The sequence below is a fragment of the Eschrichtius robustus genome, chromosome 2, assembly GCF_028021215.1.
Source record: "Eschrichtius robustus isolate mEscRob2 chromosome 2, mEscRob2.pri, whole genome shotgun sequence".
Classification (NCBI taxonomy): Eukaryota; Metazoa; Chordata; class Mammalia; order Artiodactyla; family Eschrichtiidae; genus Eschrichtius; species Eschrichtius robustus.
In genome coordinates, this window is record NC_090825.1 from 33633679 (window position 1) to 33660363 (window position 26685).

At 36.3% G+C, this 26685-nt stretch overlaps 2 protein-coding genes across 6 annotated transcripts in view; both read right to left on the minus strand.

Moving 5' to 3' along the window:
* The window catches only part of TTC33 (tetratricopeptide repeat domain 33), a 32251-nt gene extending 24986 nt beyond the window's left edge, over positions 1-7265 (minus strand). Inside the window, exons 1-2 of one of the 3 annotated variants that reach the window (XM_068535278.1) lie at positions 7083-7265; positions 4204-4425 (exon numbers count right to left, since the gene is read on the minus strand). In XM_068535278.1, the coding sequence (XP_068391379.1) occupies positions 4204-4424 (221 nt within the window). In that variant the 5' untranslated portion in view covers position 4425; positions 7083-7265. The other 2 variants (XM_068535277.1, XM_068535279.1) reach the window with 2 other exon arrangements.
* A 3582-nt stretch (positions 7266-10847) lies between these two features.
* The window catches only part of PRKAA1 (protein kinase AMP-activated catalytic subunit alpha 1), a 44176-nt gene continuing 28338 nt past the window's right edge, over positions 10848-26685 (minus strand). For all 3 annotated transcript variants that reach the window (XM_068535280.1, XM_068535282.1, XM_068535281.1), the window contains 6 exons: positions 23075-23219; positions 21662-21749; positions 19671-19895; positions 15957-16443; positions 15718-15844; positions 10848-13754 (listed from right to left, as the gene is read on the minus strand). In XM_068535280.1, coding sequence (XP_068391381.1) covers positions 13510-13754; positions 15718-15844; positions 15957-16443; positions 19671-19895; positions 21662-21749; positions 23075-23219 — 1317 coding nt within the window. In that variant the 3' untranslated portion in view covers positions 10848-13509. The remainder of the gene's footprint in view (positions 13755-15717; positions 15845-15956; positions 16444-19670; positions 19896-21661; positions 21750-23074; positions 23220-26685) is intronic.

The window sequence follows — 26685 nt, forward strand, 5'->3', positions numbered from 1 at the left end:
GCCAGGTCACCTTCAAGTTCACTCTGGTAAGTATGCTTTTCTAGACAAGGAACAAAATTCATGGTAAATTCTAATTATATGCTAGCTTCACACACATACACACTAATACTCAAAAGAAAAAAATGAAACCATTTAGCTACACAATCAAATATCACCATCTAGTGGTTGAAACCTTAAAAGCCAACATATCAAAGCTGGGACCCACACTGTGATTCTTGAGAAGATATATCCTAGTTAGAATTAATTCAAGAAAAAGCTGTTTGAACAAAAGAACTTATAAAAAAAACTTTAATACTGCATGAAATATACCAATCACATATAAAATCTTAAAATAAATTACCTAAAGTATATTTACTGAGTGCTTACTAGGTGCTAGGTGGCATGCTAAGCTCTTTTACATGGACTTGCTCCTCAATACCCCAATAGTCTATGAGATAAGTGTCACCATTTTAATATAAGGAAACTAGAAATTGACCCTTGAAAGGTTAAGAATGTGCCCCAAGTTTATACAGATAGAAATGATAAAACTAGGATCTGAATGGAGTTAAACTAACCTCAAAATCCACACTCATAACCACTAGACTTACTATACAGTCTCTATAAGGCACCAACATTACTTAGGGCTTGTGTAGAAAAGTAAACTAGTCTTCTGTTACACAGAATCATGAATACTACAAGGTAGAACTTCAGAACTTAAAAACCATTCCACTGCAAACCGAATTTTTCTAAGAGCAGTTACAGTTTGTTACTAACGAAATAAACTGGACAACAGGAGACTCTGATGCTCAAGAACTATGCCTCCTTTGGAGGAAGACTGACATTAACACACTTGGATCATGCATATTCAATGCGTTCAGAAAACTCTCTCTGTGCTAAATAAAACTAAATAAGAGAATCTTGAGGGCAAAAACGAAGAAAATCACAAGGAGGCAAAAGGATGTATCCCAGGAAATAGAAGGTGCTCCCTCCTCCCTCTCTCCTTCTTTAGCAATTCCTTCAGAGGCATCCCTACTTCTCTACCATTCTAAGGATTATTACTCTTCCAAGTTCAAAGGTGTTCCATATTTTATTACTTAATCCTTACCATCATAGGTTATAGGGAAAGGAATAAGACTCAGAAAAGAACAGTAATTTTCAAGTGTCATATTCTCATACAGATAGGAAAATTCTATTCCCAAAGGTCCTTTGTGGTTGGGATATGAAATAAAATATGTTCTCAGAATACTGTGTTCTAATCTGGAGTTTACAATATATATTCCTATAGTACAATGCAATATATGGTAGTTAATCCACAAAAACCTATTTAGCCATAATATAGCAAAACACAGCAGCCTTATAAATATTCAATAAATATTTACTGAGGGCCTGGGAAGTGCCACAAATTGGTCCAAGAGCTGAAGGTAGAGGACAAAAGTCTGTCTAGACAAAGTCCCTACATTCCTGGAGCTTACATTTCTACAGAAGAAAGACAACTAAATATAAACAACTAAATAAGTGTATAAGGTAACTTCAAAAAGGGAGAAATACTATAAGAAAATTTAATATGCTGATGTGACTGTGGTTTTTCATTACTTTGTTAAAGTCATAAAATTACTTTTCACCATTGCCAATAGAATATAATGAAAAGGGTCTTACTGTTGCATATAAAGAGATCAGTCTAGTTTTTTTTCTTCAGCAGTATTTACTGCAAACTTATTTGTATTTCTTTGCTCCAGCAATACCAAGTTGGTAGAATTTTCCTAAACATGTAAAACAATTTCTTCTACATGTTTAGGAAAATTCTTTGCATTTCCATATTCTGTTCCCACTTTCTTGAAATGCTTCCCACCACTACTGGTTTGGCAAAATACTACTCCTTCTTTGAAACCCAGCTGAAGATTGAACTTATCTGTCAGAATTTCCTTGATATACCAGACAGAACTGGTGGCTCTATTCCCTGTGATTCTAAAATATTCTGTATGAACTAACCTGTCTTACTGCATACACTACTCTGCAACGTATTGATAATTATCTGTATTCTGTGCATCTTACCAAAGGCTGAGCTCCTTAACGTCTGATAATATATCTTACCTCTCTTTGAATGTATTTTTTAAAGAAGGATGGATGGATGAATGGATATTTGATGTTATATTTTAATGATGACATTACACATTTCTTAAAAGTTGACTAATTTTATAGAAATTGGTACATCAATAAATGTCTAATACTGTTCCTGAACCAATAACTGCCACCCTAGCAACTAAATAACTTCCTGATCTGTCACCATAGGTGAGATCAACTTAATGATATCCTTTGAAACACAGATTTAGAAACATACACGTAAGTCATGAGTAAAGAATTTTATTTTTCATTCATTTGTAAGGTTTATTTGACTAGTATTCCTTTCACCTAATCACAAAATAGAAGTTTAAAATTTGTTTTTTTTTTTCTTGGCCACACCGTATGGCATGTGCGATCTTAGTTCCCTGACCAGGGATCGAACCAGTACCCCCTGCAGTGGAAGAGCAGAGTCTTAACCATTGGACCACCAGGGAAGTCCTAGAAGTTTAAAAATCTTTAAAAAACAACAACAACAACAACAAAAACATGACTTCCCTGGTGGTCCAATGGTTAAGAATCTGCCTTCCAATACAAGGGACACATGTTCGATCTCTGGTCAGGGAACTAAGATCCCACATGCCGCGGGTCAACTAAGCCCACATGCCACAACTAGAGAGAAGCCCACGCGACACAACTAGGGAAGCCCACGAGCCGCAACTAAGACCCAATGCAGCCAAATAAATAAATAAATATTTAAGAAACAATAAAAAAGGCTGATATAATGGAGGAAGAGGGAGTATGGGGTTGCTGGGTAGTCAGGGAGGGGTTCGCTGAGAAGAAGACATGTGAGCAGAGATCTGAAGGACAAGACGACCGACATCAGAACACAGGAAATAAGAGCTTTTCAGATGGAGTCATAAGACAAAGTTGTATTAAGAACTGTGTTCAAAAACACAGGGAAGGCCAATGTGGCTAAAAATGTAGTGAAAATGATGGTGGTTTAAAATAAAGTTGAAATAAAGTTTGGAAGACAGGGACTGAGTTTTATTTTTCTTAATTTAACTTCACTATTCTTCCTTATATTATTTCCTATTCCTTATATTACTTTCAATCAAGTTGAATATTCTCTTAGATATTTTTAAACCATTATTTCTATTTATTTTTGGCTTAGAGTAGCCGAACGACTCATTTCTACCAGATTCCTTTAATTCTGTTATCTTTTAAAGCTGCGTATACATTACTCCAAAAACAAATGCTAAATAGCTAAAAAACTTAATCATCTCACAGTGTTCTCCATTCAAAATAAAGCATCCAATCCAGCTGATTTCAGTGAAATGACTCAGTGTTTTGACATGCAGGAAAAAAAAAAATGAGTTATTTTGTTTATACACAAAGTTGGTATCTCTCATCTACCACAGGAAATTCAGAGGGAATCCCATGGCAATAACTGAATAGCTTTTCCCTTCTACACACTAGTGTGGTCTAGAGAAAAAGATAAAAACAACAAAGTTAATGAACTTTTAACAGGCATTTACAGGAATTTCTAAAGATGTTTTGTGGATATTCTGAAAATGATTTCATAAATGTGGAAAATTTATAGTTGGTTTTCTTCTGACTAAGACAGAATGGCCAATCTTGCAAAGTTCTACAAGAGAAAAATCTTTGCCTAAAACACTGCAAATGAGAATACACAATCTAACATTAGGCCGTTAAGCTGTTAGTTGTCCTTGATTTATTGTCTACCCTTCACTCCCAATTTGAGGTGCTAATATATTATAGCTTAAGGATTATTTTATGTTTTACATTAAAATGCATTAATAAGATTACTCCCAGAATCAAAAATAATAACATGCCTAGAAACGAAAATGCTGGTTCCTCAACTTTGACTCAATTATGACAAAAATGATAACTAAGGAATCTTATAACCATCCTTACCAATAGAAAAAAAAAAAAAGAAAAAAGAAGATAAAGAACAAAGAAAAGAATTTTTAAAAAGTGCTTCTTGTTCAGCACTACTTTTAATTTCTCAAACTCTTCAGCACCACAAGGCAGATACCAGTCAAAGGCACAAAGGCCTGACTGTAGATCTCTGGATGATCTGAGGAGTATTCTGTCCTACCAAAGACCAAAACTGCTCTTGAGAAGAAAACTCTAAAAACATACCTTTTATTTTCAGCCAAAGTGGCTCCTTCGTCCTTCAGCTGTTTACTTTTCTCAGCACAGCCTTCAAGGAGAATTTCTTTCCTCCGTTTAATGGCATGAAGCCAGTTCCCTTCATCGTTCTCAACTGCATCCTTCTCATCAGCAGCTTCAGCTTCAAACTGCTGGGAAGTGACCTTTGAGACCTTCTCACCAATCTTCCTTTTCCATCCAAAGGAAGCCATTCTGGAAAAATTACAAGGAAAGAGCTTTAAGTTTCAAACTCGGCCTTTTACAGAAGTAGTCCAACAAATAGGTAAAGAAAGGATAATAGGATTAGACTGTCACCATTTTTTGACCCCTAATTAAAATAGTGGATCTAGGCAATAATCACTGAAGGCTGCTAACATCATAAAGAAAGACAAGTCCACGACTGTATCTCCTGACGGAAGTGACACAGCATCCAGGAAGTACTTCTGCCAAAAATTAAAGCTAAATCAGATCAAACCTCTACCAGTTTACAAGAAATATGGGATACAGATGAGCATGCCAGATAAGATGTCAGAGATGCAGACAGCAAGAAACAGAAACTAAAGAAAAAACTGGCTTCTTCAAGAAATGAACTGCCAGGTTTCTTCAAGAGGAAAAGAAAAGTGAGACTTAAGAAACACACAAATCAAATATAATGTGTGGAGCTTGCTTAGCTACAGGTTCAAACAAGCCAATGGGGAGGAAATCTTTATGAAATAATAGGGAAAATCAGAACAATGATTTCATATTTGATGATATTAAGAAGTTCCTGCTTTTTTTTTTTGGTATAACAGTACTGTGATTATGTTGACAAAAAGAGTGCTTATCTTTTAGGAATACATATTAAAATATTTTACATGAAATTACACGACATCTAGGAATTGCTTCAAAGTAATCAGCGGGAGTGGGGAGTGCAATAGAAGAGAGATATAGATAAAAAGATTGCTTTGAGTTGATAAGCGATGAAGTTAGGTGATGAGTACACAGGATTCTTTGTACTTTCCTCTCTCCCTTCATATAAGTTTGAAATTTTTCACAAAAAAAGTTTCTGAAAGATTCAAACTTGGGAAATGACTTAATTCACAGAACTATAAGGTTAATCAGAATGATAAGAAATGGTAAACTGCTTTGTAAATCTGCAATAATATACAAATGTAAGGGCTAAGCGAGACAGCATAACTGATGGAACAAAGTTAAAGGAAACCCTGGAAGAACTGAACAAATATTTATTTAGAGAAGGGATTTGCTGAGGGATCAAGAGCTCTTGCTAGTTACATGGATGGGTTTAAAGATACTGAGAAACCCTTGGAATTCTATATAAATTTTTATATGCTTGTGTGCAATCTGCACAAGAGTCTCTAAGCTTTCATTCCATTCTTAAAGGAGACTATAACCCCAAGAAGATTATGATCAACTGACTGATCAACTATCGAGATAAGGAAAAGCAATGAACCAGAGGTCTCCATAAAACTATCAAAGAATGGGCATTGTGGGAGTAAGGGAGGGAGAGAAATGAAATAGCAAGTAAGTTCTAGCAGATATCAAGATCTTTATCACTAATGCACATGCTGAAGTAAAGTATAAGCAACCACTAGAATGAAGGAGACAAAAAAAGTGAGGTTGGCTATGAGGTCACTAACATGGAAAGGCCCAAGATAATGGCAGATTTTGGAGGGGTAAGAAAATTGTGGGTCATGTGCCTAAGTTCTTAATGAATATGACAAAGTGCCAATAAATTACAGCAATCAAGAAATGTACAGGTTGATACGGGTAAACCACATGCTTTCCACAGGAGCAGAGATTTCTAGAAAAGCCTGTAGGAGTAATGGATTATAAGCTATACTAGGGAATCAGGACAACGCCAAACTCTCTCCCCAGACCCATTATAATAGAGGAGAATGAGTTTCCTCTGTTTGAGGATGACTGCAAGTAACTTAGGGAAAGAACCAAGAAATGGCTGAAAATGTAAGTGTGGTTACTAAGGAACAGAAGTCCGGAGGCCCAGAAGAACAACATGAGAGAATGGATCGTTAGGAAGGTCTCACGAGGTAACAGAATAAGTCAAGATAAGAAAGAAGTCTTGTATTTATGACTGTCCCTAAAGGTGACAAGGATGAGGATGATTAAGTTTTCTGGCTTCAAGTTTCCAAGTTGGCAATGTGAGGGACCAAGAAGTGTGGGAACTCTAATAATACAGACATTATACCCTGCCACAAGCTAGAGAATGCTTCTCTTCCCTGCGACGTAAAATGCAGCACCCAAGACGAGAAACCTGATGAACACAAACAGGTAATCAAAACAGCATCCTTCCAGGTATAGGGATGTAGTCGGAGGTGAGGAATTCAAGAACCGATTTACCCGAAAATGTTACCGCAAAAGAGAAACCAGCATTAGCGATTTCCCCTTGTTTTGCACAACAGTAAAGAAGAGCGAAGTTCATAAAGGCTGCCCAGGACTTCACCCGCGAGTTCACAGCCCCGCCCGCGGCCGCGGGCCCCTGCCACGCCGGGGGCTAAGCCAGCTCGCTTCCGCTCCTCCCGCCGCTCAGGGCGGGTCAAAGCCGACCCGCCCGCCTCGGAAGCCGCCCCAGGCGCGGGCGCCAGGGAGGGCCTGATCCCCAGACTTGCTGGTCCCTAGAGACCAACCTTAGCGTCCCGGCTCTGCCACACCCGCGGTAGGCCTCAACTCCGACTTCTGAAGCTCCTGTCTCCCGTTACCCCAAGACCCACCAGCCTCGCTTCCCTCAACTTCCTCCAGCTTCCACCACAGACCCGTAGCCCCTCTTACCTGATGACCACTCCCCGGGTGCCGTGTTTACATTCCGCTTGCCCTTTGCCCACCGGAAACGGAAATTACCGCGCCCGACCTCCTACCTGCTTGCCGTAGGCGCAGGGTCTCCCAAGGGGGTTGCCCGATCTGGGGCGTGCGAACAGCCCAGAGAAGCTGGCAGGGAAGAGGCGACTCTTAGCGCTTTTCTCTTCCGCAATCCTTTCCCCGGGACCACAAATCCCAGAAGTCACTGCGGCCGCCCCCACCCCATTATTACCCTCCGAGGCTGGTAGTCCTGGCCGCCCGGGCCGGGAGCGCCCTCTATCGGCAGACGAGAGCGTCGGCGCGCGGGCGCCCACAGGTCGGGAGCGCGGGAAACTGCGGCTGCGCGGGCTGAGTGCGCGCGGAGAGGACAGCCCTGGCGGTAGCACGAGGTCCATCCGGTCATCAGGTAAAGCAGAAGAGGCGCGGGAAAACGATTTGGGGGGAATCCAGAGCATTGACTCACGACTCTCCCCAAAGGAGTTTACAACCTAGTTGATGAGGTCGTCCAGACGCTGAAGACAGAGGCAAACCCGACTGAAAAAGGGTACGGCCATGGCTCAACTGTCGGGGAAAAAAAAAAACCCAAAACAGTTGGACTCAGTTTCTCTAAAGAAGAAAGAATTATGGCCCGAAAGTAGCTGTCTTGAAAATTTTAAAAAAGTGGGGACATGTAATACAGGGAAGTGTTTAGGAAATTGAAAAATTAAGATCGTTTTGATTTCTCAATGTCGCTGTGGATCATTTTTGTAGACCAGTTTTTCTCAACCTCAAGGCTGTAACATTTCCAACGGGATGATTCTTTGTTGGGAGAAGGGGGCCTCTCCTGTGCGGGGCAGGGTGTTTAGCGGCATCCCTGGGCTCTACCCACTGGATGCCATTAGCATCCACTCCCACCCCACCAGCTGTGACAAGCAAAAATGTCTCCAGACATGAGAAAATGTCCCTGCAAAAAAGATGGATCCCCCACCCCTACCCCATTGAGAACCACTGATGGGGAGCAAGGATTCTCCAAAGGTGATCCTTTGGATTCGTCAAGATCCTTTCAAAGTCAAAACTATCCTTATTTTCATACTAACATGAAGACATCATTTACCTTTTTCACAATGTTGACATTTGTGCTGAGAGTGCAAAAGCAATGGTGGCTAAAACCTCAGCCCGAATCAGGGCAATGCTACCAAGCTGTACTAGTAGTCATTGTATTCTCCACCACTGTACACACTCATTGTAAGGAAAAAAATATGCAGTCCCTCAATGTCCTTGAAGAAGCAGTAAAAATTATTTTATTAAAATGACCCTTGAGTACACACATTTTTTAAAATATTGTGACAAAAATGGGAGGGGGGCTTCCCTGGTGGCACAGTGGTTGAGAATCCGCCTGCCAATTCAGGGGACACGGGTTCGAGCCCTGGTCTGGGAAGATCCCACATGCCGCGGAGCAACTAGGCCCGTGAGCCACAATTACTGAGCCTGCGCGTCTGGAGCCTGTGCTCCGCAACAAGAGAGGCCGCGATAGTGAAGAGGCCCGCGCACCGCGATGAAGAGTGGCCCCCGCTTGCCGCAACTAGAGAAAGCCCTCGCACAGAAACGAAGACCCAACACAGCCATAAATAAATAAATTAATTAATTACATTAAATTAAATTTAAAAAAATGGGAGGTACAAAGTACTTTTGCTGTATATTGAAGTATGATGTCTCAAGATAAAAGCACTCATGAAATTGCGTTATAAACTGAAGTAGATGCTTTTTTTGTGGAATACAACTTTTACTTAGAAGGGCTGACACCCCTGCTGGTTATTCAGGCTTGGGTCTGACAGGCCTTTTCGTGAAAATGAACAAAGGGAGCCTGTTACATCAAGGAAAACAATCGACAGTTACCAATGATAAAATTCAAGAATTTAAGCAAAAATCATCATTCTGGAAAACATGTATTTGCCACAGTGATCTTGCCAGCTTCCCAGTACTTTCAGATTTTTCCGATGAGATCAGCGGTGGTATCAGATGGGATTTTTATTTATAATATATTGTTGGATTAAATGTTTCAACATTGGTAAGAACTGTGGAAGTGAACCAATTTTTTCAAAATGAGCAATATGCAATTGTGGTAGCCAACCTCCAAGATAGCCACCTATGATCCCTACCTGGCATTCATACTCTTGTGTAGTTCCTTCCCACATCATACCAAGATTGTTCTGTGTTGCCTGTAGGATAGGGCAGAAGTGATAGTATACCACTTCTGATATTATATCACTTCTGATATTAATAAAAAAGACACTACTAAGGTGGTGGCAATGTTACTTCATCTGGGTTAGAGGTTTACATGGCCATGTTCATTGCAAACCCAAAACACTGAAAATACATCAAGCCAAATATTTTATGATTTGTGCACTTTTCTGTATATGTTATACCTCTATAAAACTCTTTAAAATATATGTATCTCCCTAACAAGGCATTCAGAGCAGGATTTATGCCTTATGGTCACATTCGTAGTGCTTGGTTCATAGTTGCCTTATGAGGGGATATAGTTTGCAGAGTAAAATAATTAAACGGTGCTCGAAGCTGTACCCCTTTCTAAAAGGAGTCTTTCCTAAATCTCTCAAATAACTTAATCTTGATCCACTCTACCCTAGTAAAGGCGACCTCCAACACTAAGTTTTCACACTTCACCCACCACTTTCCTACTTACTTTGGTCTACGATCATATGCATCTATTTATATAATTTCCCATGCTGTCTGTATAGACATGATCTTCCAAGTTGCTAGAAATCCTCTACATTTGTCATAGTTAACGTTTATTGTCATCCACAATAAATAGAACAGCCTACTTGTTTACAATAAATAAAACAGTTCAATAACTATTTTTCAGACAAGAGAATTCCTTGTACAATTTTGTTCAGTCAGGGTACTTACAGTAATTTATAAGTTCCCTAAAAGAACAATCTACGTGCTGTTCATAACAGTCTAGTACTGTGTTCTGTTAAAATTATCAAGCTATTTTAAGGATTCGGAATGTCAGCAATCTAACACAAGCCCTGCCAACAATGCCATATAAGATTTCATACTGATTGAGTTCTAACAGTAGTGGAATTCTAACCAAATCTAATGTTAGCAGCCAAAGATAACTGCTCTGATTTTTATTGTATATAACTTAATATTTTGTTCAGGTGGTTAATTTTTAGATGAAACAAAAACTCACTAATTTAGATGAGACAAAAACCACCACGTTCAAGTGCTAAAATTTGTTCAAGCACTATACTTTAGGCACATTGTTTAAAAAGTGCACAGATGGTCGGCCATAACAAGTGCCTTTTTTTTTTTCCATGTAGTTTTCCCAGAAGTTAAAAAAGTTAAGCACATTGTAAGCCGATGAAAAATGATGTTTTTCTTTATTATCCATTTTCCAAATCAAAGTATTTGAAATTATATCCTTAAATATACTCTGGTCAAGACATACATGAACAAGTCTCAGAAATATTGTACCACAAAGATTGATTTCTACCATACTACCAATTTATAGTTATGTTTTATGTGGACTTTCATTCATCTAGTGAAGAGAACTCACGATGAAAATATTTCTCTTGTGGATGGGGGAGATGGAAGGAGTTAAGGGGAAAAGATTTAAATACTTTTTTTTCTTTCATTCCAAAGGTTCATGGAGTTCTACATCCACCCATAGTCCACCAGTCATTAATTCAGTGTGAATGGTATCACTACAAGGTCAAAAAGTGGGGGGGGGGGGGGGGGGGCAGGGTGAGAGGGCAGGACTTTTTGTACAAAATCATTTAAAACTCTGAAAAACTACAGAACCATCCAAAGAAAAAATATAATCAAAGTAAAAGCAAAGGAGTTTATTTCAGTGAAATTATTTTAAATTAGATATGATATATTAAGCTCCCATATCCCCCAACCTGGTAGAAAAGTTCCTCTCAGTGAGAAATCATTTATTTTAATGGCAAAAATTTTACATATCAGTAAAATCTGTTATATTTAAAACTATGTATACAGTACATTTCTGGCAAAAACCTTATACATCTTTCAGTTGTCAAGACAAAGTAAAAATATGGTTGCATAAAATCACAAAAAATATAAATTGCTGAAAAGATAATAAAAAAAGATTAAAAATCATTTGCATTGACTCCCTTACATCTTCAATGCGTAAGAATTTGCAAACAACAGTAAATTTCTGAAAATTCTGATGCAACCTTGACATACTCAACCAAAAGTTGTCATTTCAAACATCCCAGCTTAAAAAAAGAATTTACTGCAATAGTCTGTGCATTTATTATACTCTTTGTACAAGTGCAATATTTAAATATCTTCAAAATAAAACTCAGTAACTAAAAGGAACCACAATAACTTAAAAGAAGCAGTTTACAAAATCAACAGTTTTTAGAAGGTCCTATTTAATTGGTTCCTCTTTTTGTTCCCTGCTCCCCACAACAGGTTATAGAGACATTACAACGATGTCTTAGTTCTATATACAAATCTGTAGCTTTAAAAATACAGTCTTCTGTTCTTAACATTAGGAACATTATGCTGCATTTAGAGCCTACACGAAGTCAATATCCTCAAAACAGAGGGCCACATACAAGTTATAAATACAGCTTGAACTTATATTTAAATGGAACTCCTATAATTTTATACAGCTTTCAGATTCTAAGTTGAATAGAATAAGCCCTGGACAAAAGGAAGCAAGGTTTTTCTTTTGAATTCAGTGCATGTTTCTAGGGGTACTGGAGCCAAATCTACAACTACGGTAACTATGCAAGCTATCATGACACTTGAGTACATTATCATCTGGTTACAGAGGTGCCAAAAACAATACTACAATACAAAGAGTCTTAAAAGAGAAAAAAAGATAGTTCCATTGCAATGGAAAAATAATTAATACCAAAAAATTTTTCTTGAAGTTAAAATATAGTATAAGGCAATTATGGGTGACACAGTAATTTTTTATTACCATACACATGATACGAATTTTATCTGAGGTGACTCTAAATTTGTTTCTTACACCTATTATGTAATGCATTATACTAAGAGCAAGAAAAAGAAAATATAAATCAGAGCTCTTAGGAAGATTAAGCAACTTTCGGCAGTTTCCATAATGCTACTTTTTAAAAAGTAATTAAAATCCAAAGCAAATGTGACTATTTAGAAGAACTGATCCGTTCCATATTTTATCGAAACAATAATAAAGTAATAGCTGATGAAGGAGACACCAAATGCAATGTATAAACTTTAATTGGAGCCTGGTTTGAAATAAATTTGTAGGACAACGGGGGAAATCTAAATATGCATGATTAGATGGCATTAGAGAATTATTAATTTTTAATGGTATTATGGGGTTTTTTAGGAGAATGTCATCATTTTTTAGGAGACGCTTGCAGTGTTGAGGGGTGATGAATATGTCTGTGAAATCCAAATGGTTCCGGGGAAAAAAGCATATACACACACACACACACACACACATATATATATAACTGTATCTATATACAGATATAGATAAAGCATATATGGCAAAATGTTAACAAATGTTGAATCTAAGTGGTAGATACACATGTGATCACCTTACAGCCTTTCAATTTTTCTTTTAAAAAATGTCCATAATGAAGCCTAGGAAAAAAAAGTCATATCTTTTTTCAAATAGTTGGTAAGATATGTTCTATGCACTGAATCAATTTAAAAGATACATGATTGAATGACTAGAACTTTTTGCATACATTTAATACTGACTGACATGATGAGCAGAGGACTTTGTGATATTGGCAAAACCAGCATGATTTATTTACAGTATATGCAACGCAGCTCTTGTGACAAAAAGAGCAATTTATGTACAGAATATAGTGGGACAAATTGTAAAATTAAACTTAGTGCTTAGAGTATCTGAATATATAAGTTCTGGACTTACCAAACGAAAGAAAAAAATTTAAATGTGTCCAATATCTTTAAGGTGACTTACCATATACTACAGAATATTAAGAATATTAAGGAGGGGATATGGAAGAATCATCCAGGCTGTCCCTACTGTTGAAGATACTTGCTATTTAAGGAGCCCAGAAAACAAAATCACGTATAAAGTTCTCTGGGGATTCTAGGCAAATATTTATTGAATAAATTTATGAAGCAAATATATAACACATCAACATGTAATTAATATATGAAGGCCTTTATGGTAAATTAATATTTGACAAAGCCCTGTATACACTAAATATAAAATAGCCAAAAATCAAGTGAGCCTGAGAGAACTATAATTCATTGTGTATATTATATTATTCTATATGCCTACTGAACAATGAACAAAATTATCTTAATTCATTTCTGCACATTATGCTTTTAACGATTAATCATGTTCCAGTCCCTGTGCAAACTGCATTCCGGAAGGCCAACCCTCAGTTATAATTATGTATAACTTGATTATAAATGGAAGCATTTGGCTATGATTTATTATGCATGCTTATTGCTATCAAAGAAATAAGCAAAGTTTTAGGTTTACTGTGCAAGAATTTTAATTAGATTTGCACACATCTCAAAAAATTCTATTGTGTGACTTCCAGGTCTTGGAGTTAAGTCAACAGGAGAAGAGTCAAGTGAGGTTACAGATGAGGTAAGAGAAGCTTCTGAGGATTTTCCTTGAGCCTCAGCATCTGAATCATTCCTCTGGCAAGCTCGATAGTTGCTAACTGAGCCCGATCTCTGTGGAGTAGCAGTCCCTGATTTGGCTTCAGTAATTTCATCTGGGTAAAAAAAAAAATTCAATTTATTATAATCCATGACACCCTCCCCAAAATTTTAATAGTACTTAATTTGCTTCTTTAAGTGACATCACTGACCAGCTATCAAGAGCATGTTTATTTTGAATACCTCCTAAAATAGAGGCAATGAATCTGTATTATGCCACTTGCCTTTTTTACACACAGCAATGTATGCCCCTAATGACTTACTAAGATTGGGTACATATTTGGCTACTCATCAGTCTTGCAATCCAGGATTAAGAGAGCCCAATAAACTAATAATGAGGCTTAATAAACATCATTCCCTAGCAATAAAAGTCAATCTTTCTATATTAAAATCATAGAATAAATGCACTTGAAATTTGAATCCTGGAAATCATCTCATCTAACTCCTCGTTTTATTGATAAGAAAACACATAAACCCCTTTAGAGTTAAGTGACAAATGAACAGAGAGGTAAATCTAGAACCCAAGTCTCCTAACTCTCATCTTGGTGCTCTTCATTCTCCCACTTTGTCTTCATATGTGATTTAAGATCTTATAAAAGAAAAACAATTCCAATGAACAAAAATCAAGGAAAACCTAAGTTGGGAACACAATATAAAAACAGTAAATGTCCATTCAATTGGTAAACCCAGGTACTAATAAACCTAAGGTTCATGAATTTAAACCAAGTACAATGGAAAAAAATAAAACCCATTCTGTATCTCAGACTGCGTTAGTAAGTGTTAGAAGAAAATACCATCTAGACATAGACAAACAGGTTTAGCCAACATATCATAGCTCAAAACTGTGTCTTTCTGATACTATGTGGGTACTATCTTTGAGTTTACAAAGAAGACAAAAAATTCACAGGTAAATCTCATCTAATAATTCCATATAATCTTAAATGAAGAAAAGTGGCAACATATCTTAATTCAATTGATTTGGCCAATGAAGAAGTGCCATAAACTTCTACTTAATTAAAGTTCTGGGGGGCTTTCCTGGTGGCACGGTGGTTGAGAACCCACCTGCCAATGCAGGGGACACAGGTTTGAGCCCTGGTCCGGGAAGATCCCACATGCTGTGGAGCAACTAAGCCCGTGCGCCACAACTACTGAGCCTGCACTCTAGAGCCCACGAGCCACAACTACTGAGCCCGTGTGCCACAACTACTGAGCCTGTGCTCTAGAGCCCGCGAGCCACAGCTACTGAGCCCATGTGCCACAACTACTGAAGCCCGCACACCTAGAGCCTGTGCTCTGCAACAAGAGAAGCCACCGTAGTGAGAAGCCCGCGCACCACAATGAAGAGTAGCCCCTGCTCGCTGCAGCTAGAGAAAGCCCGTGCACAGCAACAAAGACCCAATGCAGCCAAAATTAATTAATTAATTAATTAATTTTTAGAAAAAGGTTCTGTTTGTGAGAGAACATTTTATATATATATATATACACACACACACACACACACACACACACAGCTATAGCCTTTCATAATGCTGGGGTAGAATTATTATTGATATTTATTTGAATTATGAGTCAAATGTGTTCCATCAGGCTTTTTAATAGATAAGGTAAATTAGTTTTAAGAGTGTATATGCATGGGAGCTCTGAATTAATGTACATTTCAAACCACGGTATGATTTTGCACCATTTACTAGAAGTCAACATTTATTCTAAATAAAACATTTGATCTTACCAAAATGAACTACAAAAAACAGAAATGTAGCAGAAGCTATCACTTTAGGATCAGGCTGTATCAGGCTTTAAGGATTTTAGAAGATAATCTTAAAAGGACAATAAACTATTCACAAGATACACAAATGTTCACGTCAACAAAGGCACAAAATCTTATATTCTGTGTTCTTTTGCTATTGAATTACTAGGAACAATTCAAAAAGCTTCAAAAGAATCAAAGATTTACTAAAATGCCAAATTAGGTAACAAGGTCTAATATGTCATCTATGTTGTTCTGTGTGATGTACATACCATCAATACTACGGAAATCCAATAAGTATGTTCTACTGTCCACTTGGTATAACTGTAGACTCATTTTGGAGAATGTACTTGTCACAGGATTCTTCCTTCGAACACGCAAATAATATGGGTTTACAACCTAGCATATGGTATGGAGAAAAACAAAGTCAAAAGGAATTCTTCTATAAAACATTATACAGACTACAGGTTTGTCAAATGTGCTAATAATCAGAATGCTCTTTCTTTCTTACCTTCCATTCATAATCCAGTTGTTTAATGGCTCTACAAACTTCTGCCATGATATCATTTGGTCGACTTTGACTTCTAATTCCCAAATGCCATTTTGCTTTCCTTACACCTTGGTGTTTGGATTTCTGTGGATTTAATTCATCGAGGGTATGGCGTGCCCTTGGTGTTTCAGCAACCAAGAATGGTACTCTTTCAGGATGGGGCCGGGTCAAGTGGTGATCATCGAGAAAAGAATCAGGTGGGCTTGTTGCCAAGTAAAAATCTTTGGCCTCATTCATTATTCTCCTGTTATCTATTATGAGGTGGTAGGCAACTGCCAAAGGGTCCTGGTGATTTCTGTTATAAAGGCAGCTGAGAACCTCCTCTTCTGAGCATTCAAATTTTTCACATACTTCTTTTAAGGCTTCATCATCAATCATGGTTGAACTATATGATGGATCCTCAGGAAAGAGATATTTTGGAAGGTCCTGTTTAAACCATTCATGTTCCCTGAGAGAAAACGGCAGGGGTCAGAAGGACTTCGAGGAGAGAGGAGACTGAAAGTAACAGTTTGGGGGAATTTAGGATATGAATTCATTTATATTTATACTCATACTGTATTATCATTTTTTTAAAACTGAGATTTTCCTCTTCTGGCTCACATTTCATGGTATATGTTAAGGGAAATTCTCCAGCCTTCCTCTGATATTAAGAGGGAGAAAACACTGCTGGAGCAACCAGAAACAAAGTGTCTACACTTTAAGGTTTTGGAACAAATAGCAATGACAAACAAATGGCAAAGACCATGTTATTTCCAGCTCAGAAAGAGAACAAAATTAGTCTGTGGATTCATTATAATACTCTTTGGATATAATGTTAAGTGAAAAAATATATAACAACAACAAAAATAGACAACTATTATTCATTGAGTGCTTACTATGTGGTAGATTTTAGGCTAAACACTTCTTATATATTATCTCACCTCATTTTCAAACAACTCTGTGAAGATAATACCCCTTATTTTAATGAAGGAACTGAGGATTTCCTAACTTCATATATAAAAGGATATTTTTGACTTGAACTATGTAAAAAAAATATGCTAAAACTAAAAACATTAAAAGAGGAAAACACCCAAAAGAACAATGATTATATTCTGGGTAATGGAACTAAAGATCACTTTAATTCTCTTCTCTAATTTTTTTGGTGTTTTCTAAGTCTTTTCCAATTGTCACATATTTCATTTAAATTGGAAAAAACATGTAAAACACAAGAAAAAGCATCTCTCACTAAGATATTCTGAAATATAAATTTTACAGAATGACTAGTCCTTCTCCTCTAGTGGTAAAGTCATGCCCTGCCACTCACAGTCTGTTTTTTAGCTAGTCTGCAACATATGGAGTAAATGGAAAGGAATGAAGCTTTTTTTTCTTTTTTTTTTTTAATTGGAATATAGTTGATTTATCATGTTTTGTTACTTTCTGCTGTACAGCACAGTGAATCCAGTTATACATATACATATATACACTCTTTTTTAGATTCTTTTCCCATATAAGTCATTACATAGTATTGAATAGAGTTCCCTGTGCTATACAGTAGGTCCTTATTAGTTATCTATTTTAGGAATCAAGCTTGAAGTTCTACATATGATCTTTCTTTCTTCTTCATTACCCTAATGCTTTTTTCTTTACTATTCCCAGATATACATCTGACTTCTTTCGTCCTTCTCCCTCCATCTCAGAGAAGTGTGCTGTCTAGCCATTGGAAGACCAAAAGAGAAATTTCCATAAGGGAAAAAAAGGAAAGAAAAATGATGGTAGAAGAAACAAAATTTGCAGTTTTTAAAAAAATGTTCATCAGAGGGCTTCCCTGGTGGCGCAGTGGTTGAGAATCTGCCTGCCAATGCAGGGGACACGGGTTCGAGCCCTGGTCTGGGAGGATCCCACACGCCGCAGAGCAACTGGGCCCGTGAGCCACAATTACTGAGCCTGCGCGTCTGGAGCCTGTGCTCCGCAACAAGAGAGGCCGCGATAATGAGAGGCCCGCGCACCGCGATGAAGCGTGGCCCCCCTTGCCACAACTAGAGAAAGCCCTCGCACAGAAACGAAGAGCCAACACAGCCATAAATAAATAAATAAATAAATTAAATAAATAAATAAATAAATAAATAAATAAATATTAAAAAAAAAAAATCTTCATCAGAAATGACCTGCCCAAATTTGAGAAGGAGATTTATCATCACTTTTGCCTTATTTAAACTATTCCGTGGAACCATATGCAACTGGCAAAACTGATGGACTTTTTTACCTACAATACAGTAATTTCATATGTAATTCAATGTATACTACTACAAAAACAAACATGTCATTGATTGAATTAAAATTTTCTCATTCCTTGAGATGAACAAAAGGAAAAAATACAATAATTTATAAGATCAGAACTCAAATAGCAACACACAAATTTACTACGAAAAAATATTAGTCCCCATGAGAATATGTAAAAGTCAAACATGAAGCATACTATAGAAAATCTTAAAGAATCACTAACAAATCTAATACCCAAACAGGGTCCTTTTTATTTTTTATTAGCTCTTTTTTTAAATTAAAAAGTAATACACTGACAAGTACAGCTTTCTGGTAACTGACTATACTGTTGAACTGAAGGAATAAGCATTTTCAGAACTCTAATGGAAAACTGACGAATTCATAAAAGTGCTAACAAAAGATCAAGATGAAAAAAGATATTAATTACATGGGACTGAGTGAACTGATGAGGATGATTATAATTTTTGTGACTTCCTGTTTGAATTTAAAAAAAAAAAAGTTAAAAAAAATGTTAAAAAAAAAAGTACTTACTGGTGTCCTAAGAACTAGTGAGGAGTGACAAAACTGACAGCTCAAAGCACCCTTCCTCCACTTCTGACTTTAACTCCTCCACTTTATTTTGTAAGCACCTATTTTTCTTTTTTTTTTTTTTAATTATTTTATTTATTTATTTATTTTTGGCTGTGTTGGGTCTTTGTTTCTGTGCGAGGGCTTTCTCTACTTGCTGCGAGCGGGGGCCACTCTTCATCGCGGTGCGTGGGCCTCTCACTGTCACGGCCTCTCTTGTAGCGGAGCACCAGCTCCAGATGCACAGGCTCAGTAGTTGTGGCTCACGGACCCAGTTGCTCCGTGGCATGTGGGATCTTCCCAGACCAGGGCTCGAACCTATGTCCCCAGCATTGGCAGGCAGATTCTCAACCACTGCGCCACCAGGGAAGCCCCCAGCACCTCTTTTTCTGATCAGATATTATCCTGTTTGAAATGCCTAAAAGAGATTATATTTTCCTTACTGAACCCCAAGTATATTATTACAATACTTAGCTAAGAGTGAATTCCCCTCTATTTTAGTTACAATATACACATTTACTTTAATAAGAAATATTGTATTCAGAATTTCATTAAAGCAACTTTGTAGATGTATGGAATAAAAAAAAAAAGTAATATAATGTTCACTGCTACAATTTCAAAACAAATAAAGAAACAAAAGCAAAAAAGTGAAAGCCCTTCCTCCTACCAATCTTACTTCCCTAAAGCAGCCAGGTTAGTATGTGTTCTTAAATATCAAAATAAAATAAATGAGTCTATACGCTATTTTTAACATAAAAACAGGATTACATTGTACATACTGTTCTGCAAAATTTTCTTTCACTTATATCACTGATACTATTAGATCTGATAATCAAGTTGCTTTATCACCTGATATCTTTGATTGTGGCTCTCTTCATGGGATCCACCTGCAGCATATGTTTCAAAAGGCTAATCACAGAAGGGTTTAAATACTGAGGGGTATAAAAGATCCCATCACATATCTTCTTAAAAAGAGTTGGCACATGATCATCATCAAATGGAAGTGTTCCACATAATAAAGCATAGAGAATAACCCCACTGCTCCATATATCTACCTCTGGACCAGCATACAATCTGTAACAGGAAATACCAATTGGATTAAACACTCATTAGTAACTTAAAGAGTAAGTCAATTTTTCATTTTAAATATAGATACTTCATAGAGAATCATTAGTCAGAATATGGTTTCTGTAAGTCACTGCTGTGTACTACTGGTACAGATTCTATACTAATTCTATCAGTATTATCTTTGAAAACAAAAACTAAGAATTTTTTTAAGTTACAGACTATAGCTAAAATTCTCTCCATGCTACCTCACAAGGGTCCTCATGATATCCAATCAATAGGGCCAAACTTTGAACAAACATATCATTACTGAATTTAAAATCATTGTTTTTTGGTTACAGAGGAGAGGTTAAGTGATCTTTCATCAAGTGAGAATGTTCTTTAGTGATGGACTCTAAACCCACTCTCCGCAATAACCCAAGACCTCATACCAAGGTAAAAGGGGCCTGAGGCTGTAGAATGACGCCCAGCTAACTAATTCACAGAAGATTTTAAACTCTTATTTGCAATACACTGTAACCTACTGACTTTACCAGCTACTGACTAATTAGATAACCCATTCAAAGTCTGGCTTCAGGGAAAGGATTTCTTTAAATTGGTCAAATAAATTACTGAACTGATCAATAAATACTATTTTGAAAGTAAAAGTTTCCATACATCTAGACCTCACAGAAAGACCTTATCCAAACTGGGAAAATTAGACTTCAGTAATGGCCCATTACATATATGCACAATTACGTTTCTTTTTGTTTATTTAATTAACACTGCCCCCAGTATCCAGGTCCTAAATTGTTTTCTTCCCAAAATAATTAGACAACCCACATGAAATAATAAACATTAAGTTAATATAAAAAGGTAATGATGAATCTTGATAAATCTAAAATTAGATATTTCTGCCTTACTCATAACCATGCCTTAACACAAATATAATTTCTCTGAGCAGTCTAGGCAAGCAAGCTTATGCAAATAGAAAGAAAATACTACTCTATTTCTGCATTCTAAATTAATCAGGATGTAAGACATTCAAACAAAGAAACATGGTTTGAATGAAAAGTTATTAAAAGTTAATTATAAAAACTAGTAAACAAACTTTAGCTTCTTTGTGTTCCATTTCAGTAGTATAGTGAAGAACAGTTACTCTTCAAAAAATTAAATTTTCCTGTTATCTAAACTATTCGAAAAGCTGCCCTATACTAAGATCCTCATGTTCTCAATGCTGGTGGTTAGTAAATTGAGAGATTAGAATTCTTAAAATATTTCAGTCGCCAGAAGATTTAAAGGATGAAAATTAAATAAAATCTGAGGACTTTATCAATACTTCAGTCCAATTCCCCAAGGTACTTTATCATAAAAGCTAAAGCTAATTTGAAAAATTAAAGCTACACATTACACTTTTAATTCTTCATCTAAGCAAATAGTACACTATTTCTCACTACTAGATATTTCTGTATTATTCAAGTTTTTAATGTCTCACCTTTAAAACTTGCTAGGTTTAAACCTTCAGTTTCTTCCACCAGGGGAAAAAATGAAAGTACTCTCATCTAACTAATATAATTTTGACTTGCAAACCAACATCCTCCTCGATAAATGGAGGAGTCCTTAATCCTTATTCACTTATAATGTTTTATTCTTAAAATAGAATACTTTCTGGATAAGAAAAGAATAAGCTTTAAATTCCTTTCACTAGAATTGAATATTACACTATAGACTAACAAAGTCTAGGAAAAAAAGACAATTACAAATATATTGGGCGGGGAGGAGGTGGCAAACACTACCTTCCTGAAATTACTTCTGGTGCAGCATAGTTGGGTGAGCCACAACTTGTTCTTAAAAATTCACCATCTGACATCATGTTTGAAAGACCTGAAAATGCACAAAATCCACTGCTCAGGATTTCCCAAGAACAAAAATAAAAACAAAACTCCATTATACAATAAAATTGAGTTTGCATTAAAGTGATAAATAATCATTTTGTTCTTTGCTTCAACAGAAGCCTACAGTCTTTATTGTTCCCAAATATTTTGCCTTTACGCCATAAAATCTGTACTCTGTTTCAACATATAAAGTGCATTAGTGCATTGTTGGAGTTTAATGAGTACATATTAAGCTATTGGTTATTTTGCTTAATAGAATAAACTGGGCATGTTTAAGTTTTATTAATATAGAAATTACTAGAAAAAAATGTAGAACAGAATTAAAATTCAAAGTTTCTATTAACCTCCATTCTGATTCTTTAAAAAAAATAATAATAATTTTTAATATCAAAGTTCCTTCATAGTTCTACTACAAAAAGAAAACTCGGGAATTCCCTGGTGGTCCAGTGGTTAGGACTCGGTGCTTTCACTGCTGTGGCCAGGGTTCAATCCCTGGTGGGGGAACTAAGATCCCACAAGCTGCGCAGTGCGGCCAAAAAAAAAAAAGAAAAAAAGAAAACTCTGCCTCCTCAAAAATACAATGTATAAAAAATAATGACAACTAAAGAATAAGAAAGTCAAATAATTTAGTCAGTTACAAAAAAACCCAGTAGCTCAGAGCTGTTGGGCACTATTTAGTGAATCTCTATAGATTAAAATATATAAACATATACAAAACTGAAGAAAATATAAGTATCTCCTCTGATTTGAAATGAAACTAAAAAAAGAGACTTGTAGATATTCATTTTTATCTTAGGTTTAATAATGTCAATGGCAATTTTTATAAGAAATAAAGGAAAAATAAATTCATTAAATTTTCCTCAAGCTGAAACTATGCTTTTCTATTTAAGATATTTTACTTTCTTTTTTTAAAAATAATTTTGTTCATATGGTTTGCCTTCTGGCTTTCAAAGTTTGAATAACTCCAGCCCAGTCTCTTTCCTCTTGCTCCATACTTGATCAGAAGAACACACTGGAAATAGTGTGTTCTATTGATAACACTATTTAGCAAATAGTTAAATAATGGTCTCTTTTCAAGTGATGTCGCTAATGCTGCCAATTTAAATTGTTTGCCTATGTCATAAAAGTCAATTTTAAAGACATAAAGCTAAGAGAATTCCTTATTTTTACTCCTTTTTGTAGCTCACAGACAAATGGTGAGGATATGCTACTTTGGGATACTCAGTCTATGATATAAAAGCAAAAGTTATCTGAAGAATCCTACTGACGTTTGTTAAACATAATGAATATATGAAACTATAAAAATCTCCTTACCAAAATCAGCAATCTTTGCATTCATGTGTGCATCAAGCAGGACATTTTCAGGTTTCAAATCTCTGTGGACCACCATATGCCTGTGACAATAATCCACACCAGAAAGGATTTGTTGGAACAGACGCCGACTTTCTTTTTCATCCAGCTAAGAAAAGTAGAGAGGCAACTTAAACGTGTGTCTTTCAAAAGAAATTATTCTACCTATAATTCTCCAACCTATAAAACTGTGAAAATGGAAGAAACCTTCCAAATGAACCTCACTCATGAGATACTTTTGAAACGGGGAGGAGATATAGGCAGCACAAAACAGAAATGCTAGGAGGATCTTAGAACCCAAATCAGTAACTCAGCTTCCTAATATTATCGCTCTCTTGACTACACTCTAATAACTTGCTTTCACTTAATCTCATGCACTATTTCAAATAATTTCAATTTCTACCTGAAAGTACGCATGTTTTCTCCTGTAAATTACAAATATTTAATCCTTGATTCCTTTAACAAATATTTATTGAATACCTTCAATGTGCCATGCACTGTTTTAGACACTCAAGATAGAGCAATGATTTTTAAAAAGGCCGTAATCTAGTTAAAGAAAATAGACAATAAACATATAAATATCAATATAAGGAGTAAGAGTGTTTTGAAGAAAAACAAAGCAGGATAAGGGCACAAAGAGTTATGCTGGGGTGGGGAATACTGTTGTGGACTATATGAGAAAGCAACATTTAAGCAGTGTTAATGAATTAGCAAGCAACCATGTTATCATATCTCCTGAAATAAAAGATGTTTTAATTTTAACAAAAGAAAAACCTGAATTCATTTGTTTTATAAAATATAACAGCATTTATCTTTACTCTGCTTACTGAAAAAATTACACCTCATGCTGTAATTACATTTTAAAAAATATTCTTTAAAAACTTCTCTGTCCATTTATCCATATTTTCTTATTTTATGATGTTTTTTCCATAAATGAAAACCATTACTTGGGTATGCCTGCTCCCAAGAAGTCATATTTAATAAATAACCTATTAATTCTCTACGCAAAGGACTCTAATATGCAGTTCTCTAACACAGGTCACAAATTAGCATTCTAAAACCAGGTTCCTACACCTTAAATGGTATGGATAATCTGGAATATGAACCAGTAATTTCTTTTGAAAGCAAAACTAAAACTCTCGAAGTATTCAGAGATACCCTTCCTCTAGAGAAAGTAATAATGCGTTAGCAATCTAATACCTTTATTTCTAGAATATAGGTTCATTTTTTAATATGACTTCATATCAAATACACTAAATGAAAAAAAGAATGTGTTCTAAATGTGAAAGAGAAGAAAATTTAATTGGTTAAGCAAAATACAAGAGATAAAATAACTGGATAGGCTACAAAAATGAAAATTATACTCTATTAATAATAAATAGAGTACAAAGGATCAAGGAGGGGAAGTCTACAAAGAAAGATTAGAAAAGTCAAAGCATATTTCCATTTAAGCATGGCAGATGGAACCTTTTGTCTCCACTCCTTGAAACATCACTAAGGTGACAGCATATAAAGACAAAAGAGCAAGAGAAGAGACAGCAGTAATCAAGAGGAGTCACTAAGCTAGAGAGTAGATGAACAGTGATAAAGACTTGGCCAACCACAGAAAGCTGAAATCTAATAAGCCTTTAGGGGTGGAAATCAGTGATAAACTCATCTGCACACAGACTCCTGGAAGGGCTTAGATATTGGAAGTGTTGGGAATTTCTGAAGGTAGAAGGGAGAAATGGACTGAAAACAGAACAACTGATGGAAGAAAGAAGTTTTAAGCTCACCCTTACTGGGGAATAAGACCCACGACTTACTCTTTAATAAGGCTGAACCAGCTCTGTTCTCAAGGACACCAGAGTAGGAATGAGGCACCAGAAGGAAAACATGGGGATAAAATGAAAGTCAACATACTAACCAGTGAGGCTTGTGGGCCTTTCCCCATTTAGCTCGCAGAGCACTGGCAGCTAAGCTAACACGCTCAAGGAAACTGGAAGGTTTCTTCTGGAGCAACTTTCTGATCCAAGGAAAAATATTTGTAATTGTTAACATTTTGGTGTTTCCTAGTAAAACAAACAGGTCCGTACCTATTCAACCTATGGGAAGCCCCACCAATTAATAAGTTCCATCCTCATGAGCCTGGCTTTTAGAATCTCACTCTCAAATATGAGTGGACAACCCAGAATCACCAAGTATCTGAGCAAGGGTCATGCACAAAAGACAAAGACCAATAAAATGAATAGAAAAAAAACAGGGAGCAGGGAGCACAGAAGGTACAGAAGCAATCCAGGGAAGAGAAGAAGAAAATATTTTTAAACTAATTGTCATCCTCAGACAGATACATTTATTATCTCTGTGGAACAACAACAAAAAATAGTCTATTTAAAGAAAGACAACTTCAGAAAACAAGAAAGAAATAAAAAATGACAGCTGGAATTTTAATATGCAACAGATAAAATTGAGGAAAATTCCCATAATGTAAAGCAAAATGATCAAGACGTGAAAAACAAAAGATAAGAAAGCAAGATACCAATTCAATTTGTGTCTGTTTCCATTTTTCTAGGCAGAATATTTGTGCGGGATTGCGGGGGGCGGGGAGTGGGGAGTGAAAAGACAAGTGGAATACCTGAAATCGAAATGAACCATGTTAAGAAATGGTAAAATCAAAATTAATTTGGTTAATGATTTTGATTTTGATGAAAGTAAAGAGATATGCTACATAGAACAAATGAGTGAATGATATAAAGAATGTTAGATTGGGAGGGAAAAAAATTGGCTTCTCAGTGCTTGATGTGGCTCTTCCAGAAATAGGTTTTTGCATACCACATACCCTGGGTGTAAGAAAAAGTATGGGCGGGGGGCAATGTTCAGTTTTTGTATCTGTAACTTAAGACACTGTTCAAAATGTCTTCTAAAGTTCCTTCCAACTCTAAATTCTTTAAGTCTAATTCCTCTAATTCCTACCTCCTTCATGGAGCCTGTTCTTACTATTCCAGGTACATCAGATTTCTGAAACCAAAAAATGAATGCAATTTAAATGTGACTAGGGTTGACTAGCAAGGCCTAGATCTTTTTTTTTTTTTTTCAAGGCCTAGATCTTTAAGTATTTAATAATATATTTTTTAAGGATTACATACATAATTTAAGATACATATTAAAAGGATTTGTATGCCCCAGAAGCAAAGTCTGAAGATCGTTAGTTCTGGAGTCTCAATCCAACTCTGTCATTAATAAATTACGTGACCTTGAGCATATATATAAACTGTGAGTCTCGGACTTCCCTGGTGGTCCAGTGGTTAAGACTCTGCGCTTCCAATGCAGGGGGCATGGGTTCGATCCCTGGTCAGGGAACTAAGATCCCACATGCTGCAGAGTGTGACCAAAATATAAAAAGTAAATAAATAAAAATAAATAAACTGTGAGGGACTTCCCTGGTGGAGCAGTGGTTAAGAATCTGCCTGCCAATGCAGGGGACACGGATTCGAGCCCTGGTCCAGGAAGATCCCACATGCCACGGAGCAACTAAGCCTGTGCACCACAACTACTGAGCCTGCGCTCTAGAGCCCACGAGCCACAACTACTGAGCC